The sequence below is a fragment of the Lepidochelys kempii genome, chromosome 9 (assembly GCF_965140265.1).
Source record: "Lepidochelys kempii isolate rLepKem1 chromosome 9, rLepKem1.hap2, whole genome shotgun sequence".
Classification (NCBI taxonomy): domain Eukaryota; kingdom Metazoa; phylum Chordata; order Testudines; family Cheloniidae; genus Lepidochelys; species Lepidochelys kempii.
The window spans coordinates 87,595,717-87,615,189 of record NC_133264.1 but is presented as its reverse complement, the minus strand read 5'-3'; the positions used below and the strand labels follow the sequence as shown (position 1 = coordinate 87,615,189).

The 19,473-nt window shown below is 41.8% G+C and overlaps 1 protein-coding gene across 18 annotated transcripts in view; it reads right to left on the bottom strand.

Moving 5' to 3' along the window:
* TENM1 (teneurin transmembrane protein 1) overlaps positions 1-19,473 on the bottom strand; it is a 1,403,901-nt gene that overhangs the window by 85,680 nt on the left and 1,298,748 nt on the right. For all 18 annotated transcript variants that reach the window (XM_073361279.1, XM_073361281.1, XM_073361273.1 and 15 more), the window contains 3 exons: positions 18,140-18,389; positions 16,540-16,560; positions 9,473-9,705 (listed from right to left, as the gene is read on the bottom strand). In XM_073361279.1, coding sequence (XP_073217380.1) covers positions 9,473-9,705; positions 16,540-16,560; positions 18,140-18,389 — 504 coding nt within the window. The remainder of the gene's footprint in view (positions 1-9,472; positions 9,706-16,539; positions 16,561-18,139; positions 18,390-19,473) is intronic.

Below are 19,473 nucleotides of genomic sequence, written 5' to 3'. Positions count from 1 at the left end.
ATGTACGGTAACACTGTTGAATGCATGTGAAGATCCATTTAGACAATCTTTGAGTGGATATTGCGCAGCCTTTCCAATGCTTGAAGTAGAAATGAAAAGTCTAGGAGATTTCTGGAAAGGTTTGGTCCTATTAAGGTAAAATGCTAGCGCACGCCTAATGTCCAATGAATGCAAGTCGGCTTCTGTTGAAGTACTGTGAGGCTTAAGATAGAATGTAAAAAGATGGATTGGTTGATTCATATGAAAGGCTGATGTTACTTTCGGTAGGAATTGTGTGTGCAGACATAGTGTGACCTTGTTTTTGAAGAATATTGTAAACGGAGGATCAGCCATGAGCGCCCCATCTCACTCACCCACCTGGCGGAAGTAATAGCGACCAGAAAGGCCACTTTTATGCATAAATTCAGCAGGGGCAGGTAGCTAACGATTTGAATGGTGGTCTGGGTGAGGCATTTCAACACCAGATTGAGGTCCCAGGCCAGGGTAGGTTGGTGAACTTCTGGGTAAGTGTTCTTGAGACCCGTAAGGAAGCATTTAGTAGTTGGATGTGCGAAGATCGAGATCCCATTGATCTCATGATGGAATGCAGTAATGGTTGCCAAACGAAGAGCAAGAATGAAATCGACTATATTTTAGTCAATAAAAGGCGCATCGTTCAAGACGTTTCTGTGGTGCAGCCTTTCAACACCGGCAGTGACCATCGCCTGCTTAGAGCGAAGTTGATTTTCGATGAAGCAGTGGAAAAGAAGGCATTACAGATGGGAAACAGGAAACAGCAGCTGAAGACATTCGATGAAGCAAAGCTGAAGAAAGTGATTTCTGGGTTTGACTGGAGCCAGACGGAAAAGTGTGATGAGGACTACAGTATCTTTGCTGACAAGCTGAGACGTTGCATAAAAGCAGCTGAAATTGAAAAGCTGAAGAAGGCGAAGGGAAGAATCTCAAATGAAATGAAAAGCTTGTTGGAGAAGTGGAGAAACATGAAAAAGAGCTTGGATAACAACCTTGAGTACTCCATTCTGTGCAAACTTATATGGCAAAAACTGAAGGACGACTTTGAGAACTTCTGGAAAGAAAAGCTCCTCAAAACAGTTGAATCACGCAAGAGCCTCAGGACATGCAAGTGGGAATTGACGCAGTACAGATTGAGCGTAACAGCATTGAAGAACAAGGATGGAGAGATCGTAATCGACAGAGCAGGGATGGAGGAGGTCTTCAAGGACTTCTATACAGAACTGTTCAAATCAAGAATCAACATCCCTCTCCCAACGCTCCAAGAGTCAGAAGAACGTGTCCCCCCCAATAATCGGCAGCGAAGTCCGAAGCGCACTACACCAAATGAAGAAGGGAAAAGCTCCAGGCAAAGATGGAATAACATCAGAAATTATTTCTGCAGGAGGTGAAAAACTTTGGAAGGCCCTCGTTTTACAATTTAGTTGATATCTTGAAGAAGGAAAAATACCATCAAACTGGAAGGAGTCAAATACTATCTTGCTGCACAAGAAGGGCGAACAAGAAAATCTTAACTACCGCCGCATATGCTGCATCTACAAACTCTACAAAGGTGATAATGAACCAACTCTTGCAAAGTCTGGATGAACACCAGCCGAGAGAGCAGGCAGGGTTTTGAAGAAATTTCAGCACGATCGACCATATATTTACCCTTAGCCAGCTCCTAAAAAGAGAGAGGAAATACAAACTCCTGCTGTGCATTGCTTTCGTTGACTATGAAAAGGCCTTCGATAGCTTCGAGTTTAATGCAATATTAAAGGCGCTCGCAGAGCAGGGCATTAACACGCAGTACATCAGTTTGTTGAAGGAAGTGAATATTGGATGTACAACAGACATTACACTCTTTGAAACTCCCCTCTGCATCCCAATCGAGAAGGGTGTAAAGCAAGGAGATAAGATTTCACTGAAACTATTCACCGCCTGCCTCGAAATGGTTATGAACAAGATCAATTGGAGGAGTGATGTCAACATAAACGGAGAACGATTATCCCATCTCAGATTTGCAGACGACGTACTAATTGCCGAAAGCACCAACCAACTGCAGAGTGTGCTATGAAGACTCGACAAGAAAAGCAGTCAGGTCAGCCTGAAAATGAACCACTGCAAAACGAAATACATGCGATCAGACGTCTTATGAAAAGCCCGAATAATGGTAATAGGAGAAGAAGTCGAAGAAGTGGAACAGTACATATATTTGGGCCAAGAAGTTAATATATGCCAAGACCTGAACAGAAAACTCTCGCAAAGGATTTGGGCAGGATGGTGTGCATTTAATTCCATCAAGGACGTCCTCAAAGGAAAAATCGACAAGACCACCTGTACAAATATCTTCAATTCAACAGTGCTGCCAGCCATGCTGTATGGCAGTGAAACGTGAGCACTGACGAAGTGAGAAGAACAGCAGCTGTCGGTAGCGGAAAGGGCAATGGAACGAGCTATGTTGGGAATTTCCCTTCTGGATTGTATCCTAAATGAAATGATCAGAGAACGCAGCGGTGTGAAAGATATTGTCGTGGAAAGCAGACATAACAAGATGCAATGGGCGGGCCACACAGCACGGCTCATGGACAATAGGTGGACCACAATCATTGCTGAGTGGTACCCACGAGAACAGAAAAGACCACCCGGTCAGCCTCCAAGAAGATGGGAAGATGACATTGTTAAATGTTTCGGACAAACATGGAGAAGAAAGGCAAGAGTGCGAGAAAAATGGCGGATGTGCTGTGATCGGCACAGTCTTAACGACAGCTGAAGACCGATCGATCCAGGTGATCCATTGTTTCTGGTTGAGTTGGTCCTTTGATAAGCCAATCGTCCAGGTAAGGAAAGATCATTATTCCCTGTTTCCGCAAATGTGCCACAACTACTGCTAGGGTTTTGGAGAAAACTCTTGGAGCAGTATATAGGCTGAATGGTAGTACTCTGTACAGAGAGTGTTCGTGTCCTACTGTGAATCGCAGATATTTTCTGTGAGCGGGATGAATGGTGATATGTAAATAAGCATCTTGGAGGTCAAGGGCTGAAAATCAGGCCCACTGTTGCAGCGCTGGAAGAATCATGCCCAGTGTGACCATTTTGAACTTTTGGGAGTGTACGAACTTGTTGAGCTTCCTGAGGTCTAAGATAGGTCTCCAGCCCCCATTCTTCTTCTAGGTCAAGAAATAACAGGAGTAAAATCCCTCCCCACTGTATTGAAAAGGCACTTGTTCCACGGCACCTAGTTGTAGAAGATGGTTGACTTCTTATCGTAACAAGTGCTCATGAGAAGGGTCCCTGAAGAGGGACAGGGAGAAGGGGTGGGTAGGTAGTCGGGAGGTGAAGGGGATGGTATATCCTGAACAGATAATTTCTAAAACCCATTGGTCCGATGTTACTGAGGCCCAGGTGTGATAGAATGGGTGAAGGCAATGACCAAAACATGGGAATGGATTGGGCATAGGCACTGCCTGGTGAAGAAGGTTGTTCAAACCCTCGACCAAATCTTTAAAATTGTGGTTTAGGAGGAGCCGATTGGGAAGTCGGCACTTGGGATTGAGGTGCTCTCTGACACTGTGAGCATTGCCATTGCCGTTGACTGTCATAAGGCCATTGTTGCTGTCGATTGTTTGAGTGGTTTCTGGTAAGGCTGGTACCTTCTTCTCTTTGCAGGTGGGATATAAATCCCCATGGTGCACAGGGTTGCCTGGAAGTCCTTCATTGAGTGGAGCACCTCGTCATTTTCTTCGAGAAAAGCTTTTCTCGGTCAAAGGGTAGATCTTCTACCTTTGTTTGCAGTTCTCTAGGGATGCCTGAGGCCTGCAGGCAGGATGCCCAGTGCATCACTATGGCCATGGCTGTGGTTCTGGCTGCCATGGCTGCGATGTCTAGAAATGCTTGGAGGGCTGTTTTAGCTATGAGTTGACCTTCACTGATGATGGCCTGAAATTGTGAAATTCCTCGTCAGGGAAATCCCTTGGCCCACGCTGCTTCCCACAGCCCCCATTGGCCTGGAACGGTGAACCATGGCTAGTGGGAGCTGCGATTGGCCGAACCTGCGGACGTTACAGGTAAACAAACTGGCCCGACCCGCCAGCAGATTTTCCTGACAGGCCGTGTGCCAAAAGTTGCCGATTTCTGCACTGGGAACATACTCAGGGCAATCGTCCCCTCACCCCCCTGCCGCCTCAAGCCACTGCAGCTATACTGTTTTTAGCACATTATCTCAAGCAGAGCTAACACAGATATGTATCTAGGTATGAAACGAGGTTCAAAGGAGGGAGGTGACAAAAGCCCACAGGTAAGCACAAGAAGGTGACTTTAACCAGAGGGCTAGATGTTGGGGATGACATGGAAAATTACAATAGGGTCATAGGAATAACAAGAGGGATGTTAGTGGAATAACATCTCAGCTCAGCATCTTAAGAGGTCTATACACAGATGCAAGGAGCATGGGCAACAAACAGAAAGAACTAGAAGTATGAGTACATCAACTAAATTATGACTTAATTAGTGTCACAGATACCTGGTGGAGTAAGTCTCATGACTGGAATATTGCTATAGCTTGTTTAGGAAGGACAGGCAGGATAAAAAAGGGAGGAGGTGTTGCATCGTACATCAAGAATATATACACTTGTTCTGATGTCCAGAAGGAGGTGAGAGCCAGACCAATTAAGGGTAAACATAAAAGGGTAAAAAACAAGGGTGACATCCTGGTATGGGTCTACTGGTATGGGTCAAATCACGAAGAGGGGTGATGAGGCATTTCTAGAATAAACAACAGAAATACCCAAACACAAGAAGGGATAGCAGCGGGGTCTTTAACCACCCAGACATCTGTTGGAAAAGTAATACAGCAAAACACAAAATTTCCTGTAAGTTCTTGGAATGTACTGGGAACAACTTTTTGTTTCAAAAAGTGGAGGAAGTAACCAGGACTGCCATTTTAGACTTGATTCTGACCAACAGGGAGGAATTGGTAGCAAATCTGATGGCGGAAGGCAATTTGGGTGTAAAGGTTCATTTCATAATGCTAAAGACAGGCAGGAGTGAGAGCAGCAGGATAAGGACAAAGGACTTCAAAAAAGAAGACTTCAACAAATTCAGAGAACTGGTAGGTAAGGTCCGACGGGAAGAAAATCTAAGGGAAAAAGGAGTTAAGGAGACCTGGCAGTTTCACAAGGAGACAATATTAAAAGCACAACTGCAAACTATCCTGATGTGAAGGAACAACAGGAAGAAGAGTAAGAGGCCAATTTGTCTCTATCAGAAGCATTTAAGTGACCTGAAAATCAAAAAGGAATCCTACAAAAAGTGGAAACATGGACAAATTGCTATGGAGGAATACAAAAGAATAATATAAGCATGTGGGGCCAAATCAGACAGGCTAAGGCACAAAATAAGTTACTCGTGACATAAAAGGGACATAAAAGGCCACAAGAAGAGTTTATTTAAATATATTAGGAGCAAGAGAAAGATTAAAGATAGTGGAAGAAGATGGAAGAGCTAAAAGCTGACAACATCAAGAAGGCTGAGATGTTTAATACCTATTTTGCTCCAGCCCTCACTAAAAAGATTAATTGTGACCAGATATCCAATACAATTAATATTAGCAACAACAGGGAAGGAACAAAATCTAACATAGGGAAAGAACAAGTTATTTAAATAGGTTACTTGTATTCAAGTCAGCAGGGCCTGATGAAGTTCACACTTAAGGTACTTAAGAAATTAGCTGAAGCAATTAGTGATTATCTTTGAAAATTCATGGAGGATGGATGAGGTCCCAGAAGACTGGAGAAGGGCAAACACAGTACCTATCTTTAAAAAGGGGAACGCAGATGCCAGGGAATTATAGACCAGTCAGCCTAACTTCAATACCTGGAAAGATACTGGAACAAACTATTAAACAATCATCTTGTAAACATCTAGAGGATAACGGGTAATAAGAAATAACTAGCATGGGTTAGTCAAAAACCCATCATGCCAAACCAACCTAATATCTTTCTTTGACAAGGTTACTAACCTAATGGATAGGGGAGAAGTAGTAAGTAAGTAGTACTATTATATTGAAATTTTGATGAACAAAGCTGAAAATGTTTCCTATTAGCTGTAAAATAAAAGTTGGGAAAACTAAATCAAACCAAAGAATTGATTGTAGTGACATGCCAAGGAGCATCACTCTGAAATTTCACTATTGGCATTCATCATTCTATTTTTTCCACAAATCGACATCTAAATGTAATCACCTTCAGATAATGATGCTGAGGAAAACGAAATAGAATAGTTGGTGATATTTCTTGATTTTACTAACACTTTTGACCCAGTCCCACAAGACATTCTCATAAGCAAACTAGAGAAATGCAGTCTAGATGAAATTACTATAAGGAGGCTGCACAACTGGTTGAAAGATGGTACTCAAAAAGCAGCTATAAATGGTTTGCTGTCAGACTGGGAAGGCGTATCTAGTATCCCACAGGGGTCAGTCTTGGGTCCAGTATCAGTCAATATTTTCATTATTGACTTGGTTAGTGGAGTGGAGAGTTTGCTTATAAAATTTGAAGAGGACACCGAGCTGGGAGGGCATGCAAGCACTCTGGAGGACAGGATCAAAATTCAAAATGACCTTGACAAATGAGAGAATTGGTCTGAATTCAACAAAATTGAATTCAATAAAGACAAGTGCAAAGTATGACACTTAAGAAGGAAAAATCAAATGCACAACTACAAAATGGGGAATAACTGGCTAGGTGGTAATACTGTTGAAAAGGATCTGCGGGTTATAGTGGATCACAAATTGAAAATAAGTCAACAGTGTGATGCAGATGCAAAAAAGGCTAATATTCTAGGGCAGTGGTTCCCAAACTAGGGGAGCCGCTTTTTTCAGGAAAAGCCCCTGGCGGGCCAGGCTGGTTTGTTTACCTGCTGTGTCCGCACGTTCGGCCAACCGCAGCTCCCAGTGGCCACGGTTCGCTGTTCTCGGCCAGTGGGGGCTGCGGGAAGTGGCGCAGGCTGAGGGACGTGCTGGCTGTCCTTCCCGCAGCCCCCATTGGTCTGGAGCAGCGAACCATGGCCAGTAGGAGCCGCGATCGGCCGAACCTGTGGACGTGGCAGGTAAACAAACGGGCCCGGCCCACCAGGGGCTTTCCCTGAACAAGTGGCGCTCCTAGTTTGGGAACCACTGTTCTAGGGTATGTTAACAGGAGTGTTGTATGCAAGACGTGGGAGATAAATGTCCCACTCTATTTGGCATGGGTGAGGCCTCAGCTAGAGAACTGTGTGCAATTCTGGGCGCCACACTTTAGGAAAAATGTGGACACACTGGAGAGAGTCTAGAGGAGCGCAACAAAAATGATAAAAGGTTTAAAAAATCTGACCTATGATGAAAAAAATGGGCATGTTTAGTCTTGAGAAAAGAAGACTGACAACAGTTCTGGTAACAGTCTTCAAATATGTTCAGGGCTGTTATGAAGAGGATTGTGATCAATTGTTCTCCATGTTCACTGAAGGTAGAACAAGAAGTAATGGGCTTGATCTGCAGCAAGGGAGGTTTAAATTAGATATTAGGGAAAACTTTCTAACAATAAGAGTAGTTAAGCTCTGGAATAGACTTCCGAGGACAGTGGTGCAATTTCCATCATTCGAGGTTTTTAAGAACAGGTTGGACAAACACTTGTCAGGGGTGGTCTAGGTTTACTTGGTCCTGCTTCAGCATGGGGGGTCTGGCTTTGATGACTTCTTGAAGTCCCTTCCAGCGCTACATTTCTATGAGTCTACTCTCAAGCTGGAATTTACATTCTTGGAGAGATTATGGTAGCTGATGTTTTAATGAGTTTAATATAGCATTATTAATTATTTTTATTATATTATTATTATTATTAGACATGCATATTGCAGTAATGGCTGACGCTTGGGGCTCCATCATGCTAGGCACTGTACTTTTACATGGAAAATGACAGTCCATACCTCAAAGAATTTACAAACTGAAATACAAGACATAACAGGTAGTTGAGACAAAAAACAAGTTGGGTGGGGGAACCAAGGTTATAAAAATAATAGCATGCACCTAATACAGAGCCAATCAGGAACTGTAATCAGAATTCACTTGCTTTGCCATTATCAGGTTGCAGTTTACTCTATGCATTTTGTTCATTTCTTTTGCTGGCTGCTCCATGACTCATGAACAGCATTTTCAGTGTCAATCAGCAGCTTATAAATCAGGTGTTAACAACAACAAAATTCATCTTCCCTTATAACTTTAACCTTGTATTTAGAAAGCCAAATATATAACTGCCATGCCAGAAATTTCCAACAACATATTTCCTCTGTAAGTAAACACCACAGAACAGCAAATTGTATTCTAATTAGATATAATCAATCGTGGCCAGCAATAACACATTGACTGGTATGTTTCCTTCTATTTTTAGATTTGATTCAGGATATTAATTAGCTGCCTGAAGATTAACATTTATTTGTATGTACCTCACACTTACCTTCCATCATTGAAGACATGTCCAAGTCACTCTGGCTATAGCTACAATATGTTACTAAATAAGTCTTTAAACAGGGTTCATTGCTTGCCTTGGAAATAAATTTTAATTTTCTACTGATCTACAGCTTTCCCTTATTATCTCAGACAAAAAAACCCGACTTTTCCTTATTAGAGCTATAAATTAGAAGTTCGCAGGGTGCCAAGAGGAATGAACAAAGAGCAGCTCACTTAGGGCTCTGTCATGTGGGGAGCTGAGTACCCTTCATTCCAACTGACTTCAGTAGAAGTTGGAATAGAGTTGCAGGATCAAGCCCTTATGCTGTGTTTTACCGTAGTTTTAAGGCACATGCAAGTAGATTGGATTTTAGTGCTATTGATGGTTCAAGGCTTCATGCACATCCAGTCCCTGGCAATACAATATTTACTTTGGACAAAAAGCTACATCAAATTTATTATTTTACTCAGAACAAGTGAGACATTGATAAGGTGTAGTTAATGAGATTGGGTAAATTAGTGATTTCCAAATAAGCACTAACTGTGATGGATATCAGTTTGAAGTACATTGATGCCTTCTGTCTTCCTTAATGCATATGCCTAAACTTCATTAACATTATTAGAATTTATTTGCGTGCATCAAGTGACAAATTGACCCTTCCACCCACGATGTTTGCCTGAAAGTTTAAATTTAAATTATACTATTCTACTGTATAGCTGAATGATAGTTAAATAAAACATCACCAAAATGAGGAAAGAGACTATTTCAGTTATGTCAAACACAACTAGAATTAAAATTTGTGAACCGATTATTTAGATTGATTGTGATACTGACAAAGGAAAAGTTAAGTGCCTTCAATCATGATGCATGGTGAGAGGATTATATGTTACTTTAAATCCAATTTCATATTGCCAACTTCATCTGAGTTTCACTGTAATTAAGAAAATAAAAAAAATAGATCATCACAATTAAGATAAACACTAAAAATATTGTTTCCCTACCTCTAGGACTGTTAAGTGAAGCTTCTGATGCCCTACCACCATCTCCACAGTGACTCTGATCAAATGGAAGGCACTGATCACCTGTCCCTGCCAGCACATCATAGTTCTTTGCCAAATCCTTTGTTTCGCCGAGAGATTTCACTTTGTAGACTTTCCTGGTGTTGGTATCTGACAAGTAAAGGGATTCTGACACTGGGTCCACAGCCAGGTAGTACTTGTGAGCTGGACTTGTGCTAAGACAAAGAAGAGCAAAGTCACAAAATTAATTTGTTCATCTTTCTCCCATCTTTCAGTGGCATAAGCTTTACTTTCATGTGTGTAGTACGTGTCATTACTTTCAGCATTCAAAAACAAATTTACAACTTGCATAAAGCAGTAGGGTGCACCATAGACTATTCCGGATGAGTACAAATATCCACTTCAGATTATTTTGAACCTTATTTAATCATTAAGAAAGACCATGATGTGAAATGTGGTGCATTAATTCATTCCTAGTACATTTTCAGGAGCAAGGCAGAAGGCCAAGTACCATTAATGCAACTAGGCATGATTTAATGCACCATAATTCATGCACTAGATTGCCTTATTTCAATTATGAAACATTATTTTAAAATATTTATATATGCTAATTAAGCGATGAGGCTCAAATTCTAATTGGTGAACTGGGCTGCATCTCATTAGCCAATCAGATTGTTTGTTTCTCTCTGACTGCTTTGTGATCCATGTCAGTTTGGGGAAGAGGATGCCAAGTAGCGCAGACAATGGGCCTAATCCTGCTAAGGTTGCAGGCATCCTACAAACACTGGTCCTGGTCAAAAGAAGTGATCAGTGTGGACAGGCTCTGAAGCCTAGGCAGAGGGTCACTGAAATCAAGGCGACTCAGTGCATGCATGATTAGGACCATCGTTAGCCAACATCTGTAGAAGTTCCAAAACTACCGGAGACACATAATGGATTTATTACCACCAGAAACAGTTTCCTAATGTACTTCTGGGAAACAGACTGACTTATAACACAGCAATGCTCTCTTTGGAGGGAGAACGTAATTTCTGGCCATCAACTATACTAGAATCTTTACAGAGTCACAGAGTTTAAGGCTGGAAGGGACCATCAGATCATAGTCTGATCTCCTGCACATCACAGGTCACAGAACCCCACCTGGTTACCTGTATTGAGACCAATATGCTGTATCAGACTAAAGCAGTAGTTTTCAACCTTTTTTCATTTGTGGACCCCTAAAAAATTTCAAATGGAGGTGTGGACCCCTTTGGAAACCTTAGACATAGTCTGCAGACCTCCAGAGATCTGCAGACCACAGGTTGAAAACCATTGGACTAAAATATTACAGCTCTCAGGAGACTAAACTATTGTGTTCCACAGGCACAGAACAGGAGGGAACAAGGTCCCCACAATGGCAGGGAATTGATTTGTTGACATATACCCAGATGATCTTAGCAAGCAATCCATGTCCCATACTGCAGAGGAAGGCAAAACTCGCCACAAGGTCATGACAATTTGACCTGGGGGAAAATTCCTTCCTGATCCTGAGGATGTACTAAGACCCACCAGTCAAGCAGCTGAGAAAGAGAATTCTCTCTACTGCTTCCAATGTTTCTGGAACATGCCTCAAGGCCAGTTTGTGATTTTCTGTTTCAATACACTGTATTTAAATTTATTAATGAAATGCACTCTTTGTTAAAATATTCAACTGTCATGTAGTTTAAAGAAACAATGTGAAAAAAAACACACCCTTCTTTCAGAAAAAATGTTTTAGTACTATTGTCACAGTGAACACTTGAGATTAATGTAATGGATAAAGGTGAGAGAAAAGATGTGTTACTCTACTTTGTCAGTCTATTTGGTGTATTTGACAATGCTTTGTGTACAACCAGTTTCCTCTGTCTGTGTGGGTCTTTCACACAATGGGGAAGAGAAAAAAACAATATAAAGAAAATGTAATTTAAAATCGCCATGTTTGGCAGGGATTCCAGGGCAAGTGTAGTGCCCGAAAGTACTTTTAATGTCCCCCCGGACTTTTTTTTTGTATACTGATTAGATTTAAAGTTGAGGGAGTCACTTTAAATATGAAACCTTTGACTGACTGAGGGAGATAACTAGGTTTTATTGACCATTTATTAGATGGTCCTACATCACTGGGCAATGTTATAGACCAATGGAAAAGTACGTTATGAACTATATTGGTAATGGGTATGAACATATATATATTCTTTGCTCCATTTCTTCTAGTTTATTAGTCTATTTTGTGCTCTATGTAACTTTGTACATTGCTGCAACTCCTCTGGTAGAGGATCAGTTAGAATATCTTATTTCCACTGGTGAAAGATTATAAAAAGCCCGTGACATAAATTTGATAGTTAGAGTCTGATCCTGCAAGGTCCTTAGAACCCTCAACTCCCACTGACATCCAAAGGAATCGAGTACTCAGCACCTCACAGGATCAGGACATAAACTCGGCTAGTATAACCCTGATCATAAGCTTTTATGAAAAGGAGAAGGCGGCCTGGAGAGAGAGATACTGACAGACTGAATAGAAGGATGTGAGATATGGAGAAAGGAAGGGGTGCTGAGAGAAGGGTTGAGGTGGGGGAAGAAGGATGAGTAAATGCTATTAATTGCTGAATTAAAGTTTGTCATTATTCTGAAGTTAATTAAAATTTTATAAGAAAGGCCATTTCTGGTATTTGCAGCTAAAGTTCAAAAGAGACTCGGTCTGACCAAACAAAAAATTTTCCATAAAATACCAGTATGGAAAAATTTGCTAGTAGAATTCAAGATGTTAAATATATGTACTCTATTCATCCTGTAAAAACCACGAAGTACTAGAGGTCATTATGTACTCTCCTTTTAGATATGTTTTCTGTTATCCATGTGATTAGGTTTAATACACTGGTTATTAGAAACCTCGATGTTATCTATGCTTAAAATCTTAAATGCTAAAATGTTTGAATTTACATATTACTACCAGAGATGGGGCAGAACCAAATACTTCTGATTATATGGGAAGTTTGGAATCATATCCAAACCTGGGACAATTTTTAATTAGCAATGTTAAAAACTGTACCAAGTAAATTAATAAAGCAAAATTAACAGTGATTCATTTCAGAACAAATTATTCCTTTCCCTTAGTTCTTTATCTTTGGCAACTGGTGAAGTGGAGGGAAAATAAACAGCTTTATTACCACATGTTAGATCCCAATTACAGAATGCTGAGAAAACAAATAGGACCATCCTGACCTCACAGAGTCAAAAAACTTTCACCCAAGAATATCAATCTTTTCTAACTCAAATGTTTTCAAGTGAAATAAACAAAATATTTCCAAAAATCGAAGTTACCCAAACCCATGGAATCACACTCCACGTACATGCCATGCACCCCACAGTGTTGTTCCACCTTTTAAAATAAACCCAATCTACATGTAATTTCCCATTGAGGAGAGGAAAGAAGAAAGAAGGAAAGGACGGCATGTGACAGATGCCAGTCACATTGTTTAATGAGCAGGTGCTCAGAGACTATGTACATAAGCACTGTATAAGAATCTGAAAAAATAGAATAGTCTCTATAAAGTGGTCATCAAAAGGAGGCAGCTGAGCACCCCCCAAAAAAAGTATCTCAAGGACAGGACACAAAATCCATCACATGAATATACCCAGCCTCCAACTTACTAGTTTTACCCACACACCCCTCCCCTTCTGCCACCACTTAGATGAAATTGGAACCTGTCTGTATGACAAATTGCCTCTCTCCCCATGTGATATTGCTACAGAGGGGGCCCCCATGGTATAAATAAAATGGGGGAGTTTCTATAAGACAATTTTTGTGTGTAGCCCTAGAGTTTGGAATTCTCTCCCACATCAGGTCTCAAATCGCCCAAATCTTTTAACCTTCAAGGAACGATCTGAAGTTAATCTTTTTTAGCTACTTTTTGAGAGGGAGGACAGTGTTGAGGCTGGAATTCGGAAGCCCTTTCCCCCTTGCATACTTATGCTGTCAGCAGCCAAAATTCTGGTGCTTCTGCTTCCTGAGTTCAAGTTATAAGGAGACATGTACTAAACACAGCAGCTTGGGCATAGGTGGAGGGAGTGATGGCCTTGCCTCCCCTCTGCACCAGTCAGCATTCTGGGCTGGCATCAGGAGGAGAGCATGCTGCAACTGTTAAGGGGCTAGATCAGTATTTTTCAAACTGGGGTCTGCGAGGGTACTCCAGGGGGGTCCGCTGGCCCTGCTGATCAACTCCTCCCCCTCCATCCCAGTGCCTCCTGCATGCTGGGGAACAGCTGTGTCAATTTCTTGGGGGAGGGGGTGGAAAGAGGTGGGGAAGAGGAGGGGCAAGGGTGAAGCGGGAAGAGGTGGAGTGGGGGTGGGGCCGAGTGGGAGGTATAGGGGGTCGACAAAAAATATAAATCAAAATGGGGTTGCTAAAATTTGAGAACTGTTGGGCTAGATTATTGCCTTTCCTTATGAGGGGAGGAGGGATGTGTGGGGAGGAAAGAATGAGCCTTGAAAGGGTGGACCACAATCACACTTATGCAGGGAGGGGCTACAGCTGCAGTCCTTCTGTGAGGGAAGTACAGGGACAACTTTCCTACATACCTTGGATATACAAACCCACCTCAAAATGGGTGAGAAGGAGGCAGGGCCACAGTCCTGCTCTCCCTCTGCATGAATTTGAAGCATCCTGAGGCAGGGTGTAGCATGAGACCTTCCCCAGTGCTTTGGGGAATTCCAGGAGCTCACTCTGTGGTAGTCTGACTCCAAACTGCAGTTTACTCAGACTGTCCCAAAGGGGATAGTTAGTGGTTGCTCCTGCTTGTGCTCTCTAGCAGTCTGGAAGCATTCTGCATTCCTGTGCCCTCCCTCGGAAGAAAGCCTAGTGTCCACCCACACCCGTTCCTAACGTAAATTGGCTGTGGCTTTTAAAGCCACAATAAAGCTGTGTATGGTAAGGACTGTAAACAGACTTTCCATAACCTCATTGCTTGTATTATCTCCAAGTGATGCCCTCCAATTTACCACAAATCACTTCACTTAAGCTAGTCAGAATAATATAGCTTTGCAAATAGGCAATTAATACTTACAATTAATACCTGACAGCACTTCAGTGGGACGTGGGTATTGAGACCAATATGCTGTATCAGACTAAAGCAGTAGTTTTCAACCTTTTTTCATTTGTGGACCCCTAAAAAATTTCAAATGGAGGTGCGGATCCCTTTGGAAACCTTAGACATAGTCTGCAGACCTCCAGAGATCTGCAGACCACAGGTTGAAAACCATTGGACTAAAATGGTTTGACTCGTGACTTAATTTAACTAAGATTTAAGCCTATCCAAAGAAGCTAGTGTATTTTGTTCTAATGCACTGGTATTTAGAAAAATCAGTTCAGAAAGAGAAACAAAAATTAAAACCCCGATTAATGCCATTTTGCTGACAATTGTCATTCCAGAGTGAACAAATTCAATTTTCCTCTTTTCAACTTCATAAAATTTGAAGGACTTTGACAGATTTAATACATAACAAATGGAAACAATCATTAAAACAAACTGTGGAGATGCATGCTATTAGCCAGGAATTGTCACTTTAATATCTTTCTATTAAGCTTTTGTTGTAAAATGCCTGAAAGATGATATCTTTGATAAGGACGGTAGCAAACAAACTATCATATTCAATAATACGATTGTGGCTAAAACCTAACAACAATGATTGTCATGTCAGCCCTTAAAACATACCATTTTAAAATACATTTTCTGGATTTGGTTCCGTCTACTACAGTACTTTCCTTACTATGCCATGCAATCATCAAAGTGGGATGCATCAATCATGGTTTATTTACCTGCTTTTTAAAATAATATATCAGGAGGCTGAAGAGCTTGTTTATAGGGAAAGAATAATCAACCTGATACTCAGCTGCTCTCTGTTCTTTCTAATCTTTCTTAGGTCATTTCTAAGGCCCTTAGAAATTGTCACAGTTCCCTTAGCCACACAGAGGAAGTAAGGGCCACACGTGCTCATTACTCCAATACTCAACCAAGACCCTACCTGTGGTGAGGAGGGCAAGGCCTACTTGTCAAGTATGCCTTGCTGCAAGCAAGTGGATGGCAGGAATGGGAAGAGCCCTTGTCTGCCCTCCCTTCTCCCCCTCAACTACTTGCTGGCTGGTATAGAATACTGGGTGCAGTGGGACTGAGATGCTCCATGAGAAAGAGGGAAGTAACTTGCTTCCTCTGCAGAGCAAAGTAGAATCAGGGGGAAGAGTGTGACTCACCAAGGGCAGGTCTACACTGCAGTAAGAGATGTGACTGCAGCACGTGTAGCCATACCGAGCTAGCTCACACAACAGCAGCAGTGAAGCCATGAGAGGATGGGAGGAGCGTGTACCTGGTGTAAAGTTCAAGCTGCTAGCACGTGCTGCCATCCATGTTGCTGTGGCTTCCCTGCTATCTGAGCTAGCCAGATCAAAGCTAACTCGGGTATCTCTATATGTGCTGCAATCACACTGCTGATTGCAGTGTAGTCATACCCTCAGGGCTGCTCATGGAGCAATTCAGCTATGCACTGCCCCTTACTCAGGGAAGTGTCCACAGTTACAAGCTAGCCATAAGTTAATAAACTACAGACCTCTCTAGTCTTCCTCTAGAGACTTTTATTTATTTTTCCATTTCTAAAATGTACCCATTCCAATTTCCCTAGGCAAGCGTATCTATGATATAATACAAAATTAATATAACAAAAGTTAATAAAATAACCGAGTTACCTTTTACAATAACCTTAGTCACTCTTCAGTCAGAAAGCTTTACACTGTGCCTTGCTGATTAACCTCAGATTGTTTCAGTTTAGTGGGGGAGGTGATCCATGTCAAGTGAACAAATCTATGCTTCTCTAAAGCAAACAAAGCTGAATTTGATTTACATTCATATTTGTTAACCCCACAATGTTTCTGTAAGCCTATATTTAAAAAAATCCTTTGTTTAGGAATATGCCTTGTTGCTTGTTCATGAATGACCCCTTAAATCAGTTGGATGCATGTATAACTGCACCATGATTTACTTACCTATGTCTTGTATCTCTGTTCCTAATATGACAAATCAATCCAGGAGCCATAAGAAAAGCAAAACAACAAACATCAGTATCAATGAACAAACTAAACCAACATAATAATAACCTTTTCCCTACCTCACATAGCCATACAAAAACATAGTTAACTTTGTGTATCCCCTCAATGTAAATTGTAGACCATAAAGACATAAGCAGTTAAATTGTTCAACATCTCATCTCTATTCCACTCATTCTTCCCTCTCAAATTCAGTTGCTTCCTTTCCACCACCCACAGTACACATATCTCCAACCTCATCTTGAGCAATTAACGTGCAACCATACTCTAACCATGCTAGCTGGTTACATGACCACATGTTTTGTTGAGTAATATAGGTTTAGTGTGGCCTCTATACATTACATGGAACACAGTTCTGTGTGTTTCAGTACTGGTGTAAGTAAGGGCTTGATCCCAAAAAGTGCTGAGTGCTCCCACTGACCTCAACACAAGTTGAGGGCACCCAGCACCTTGTAGGATCAAGCCCTAAGTGAGGCAGGCTGCAGCGTGCCAATGGTGAGTGAGAGACATGCTTTATGGTAACGTTTAGGGACGAGAACAATTTTATAGTGTTACCTATAGCAGTGGTTCTCAAAGCTGATCCGCCGCTTGTTCAGGGAAAGCCCTGGCGCGCCAGACGCGTTTGTTTACTTGCCGCGTCCGCAGGTTCGGCTGATCGCGGCTCCCACTGGCTGTGGTTCACCGCTGCAGGCCAATGGGGGCTGCGGGAAGCAGCGCAGGCCAAGGAACGTGCTGGCTGCCCTTCCCACAGTCCCCATTGGCCTGGAGTGGTGAACCGCAGCCAGTGGGAGCCGCAATCGGCCGAACCTGTGGACGCGGCAGGTAAACAAACTTGCCAGGGGCTTTCCCTGAACAAGCGGCGGATCGGCTTTGAGAACCAATGACCTATAGTGTGCCTTAGAGTGAAACTGGGTAAAGTGTCAATTATAGGGGGTTAGCTGTGGCAGGGTAGCTTTTTGGAGGCATAGCAACATCTGGTTTGACAGATACTAGTTTGGAATGCCCATGGCCTGTGCCTGTCTCAAGTTCAGTCCAGCTCTACTTTGCTGTGCTTTCCAAAAGAGATGGGGAACAATTTGGGTACTTCTGAACTTGATCTGTCCATCTACAGTACATGCAGGCAAAGTGGCTATTGCTATCTCTGATCTGATGTACATACTTGCTCCTCAACTCAAATATTCCACCAGGAGTTATTTTGATTTTAAGAAAAAATATTTTAAAATCTTACTCTATTTTGAAAATCTAAATAGGAAAAAATAGGGGAGGCAAGACTTAAGACTATTCAACTTGTAGCTTTCTTGATTAATTATGTGAAACACCCTAACATAGGCAACCCTCCCCACTGCACCCCTGTAAGTGGCCTCTTTAAGGTAACCCCAAGGTTTTCCGGGAAAATTTGATGCTTAGTGAGAAAGTCATGTTTCTAATAAACAGTCACATTTGGTCAATCCCATAGGTCCCTTAAAAACATTTCACCATATTTCTTATAGCCCACATTAAAAGATCTGACCACCAATCAATAAACTCCAAGATTTCCTACCTTAATTCTAAAATGCTAATGGAATTTCCTGAGGGAAAGATGCGTCTGACAAAATTGAAGTCTCCAATATACACACTGCCATCAGGACCAGAAGCCAAGGCAACTGGGGCAAAGAGTTTGCTGCTGAGGGCAAGGCCATTGCAGCTGGAGCAGGACACACTTCTCTGGTGTCCATTACCCATGGCGGTTGAGATGACTGGTGGCTGCTGGGAAATGAACATGTTTTCTCCATTTCCTTTGTGTACGATCCCTAAACATGAGAGAAGAAAAATGAAGGCGACAAAAAAGGGGATATTACTTATTACAAACTAAGTTGTGCTCAATCCTGTTCTGCTTTCACCATGCAGCAAACATATGTAGGGCTTCCATTTTTGTTTTCATTCATTCTACCTTCTGTTCCACATGGAAGGATCATTACCTGCAAAAGCTTGTTAAAATTAGTTTTAAGATTCTCAGAAAATATTTCTGAGCCACACACAATCTGGATATACTCTTACCATGCCAACATTTTTAAGTGTGGGTGCCTAAAGTGGTGTGTCTAAATCTGTATTTTGGTCATCTGAATAAATGGCCTGGTTTTCAGAGATGCCACCATTGACTTCAATTGGAGCTTCAGGTGCTCAGCTTTTCTGAAAATCAGGCCACTTATATTTACTTAAATAACTTATTTTACTCTACTTATTTCTGTTTAAATAACTAAAAGATGCCTATCCAAGGCTGTAGGCAACCTAATACATCACTGACAATACAATTAAATCTAAGCATTATTAAAATGATAGCACACCCTTAACCTTCTCCAAAAAGCCAGTCAAAGAGGTGTCTTGTGTAGCATACCTAGAAAATCACTAAAAATTCAAAGTATTTTAGATTGGGGGGAGAGGGGGGGTTAGATAGAAGTTTCAGAGTCCTGAAGCCCTTGCAGAGAACACCCTGTTAGCTACCCCACGTTTTTTTAAAGGAGGGGGATCCAGCTCAAGCACCCTTATGACTGCGTCTGTAGTAGTATGGCACAGGGAGAAAGGTGGTCCCTCAGACGGGCTGGTCCCGGACCATTAGGGCTTCACAGGTCATAATCAATACCTTGCATTCCACCTGGAGACCAATAGGCAGCCAGGGCAGATCCCAGAACACTGGAGTTACATGTTTCCACGGAGCACTTAGTTGTCAAATTTTATACACAGAGTCTGAAAATGTTGGTATAAGGTCTTAAGAACCTTTGACCCACCAAAACTGAAATAAAATGATCTGGCAGAAAAAAAAGGCAGCAGCTAAAATATTCTGCACCTTATCTTTGAATTTGACAATACAGGAGAAAAGCACATAACACATTCAGT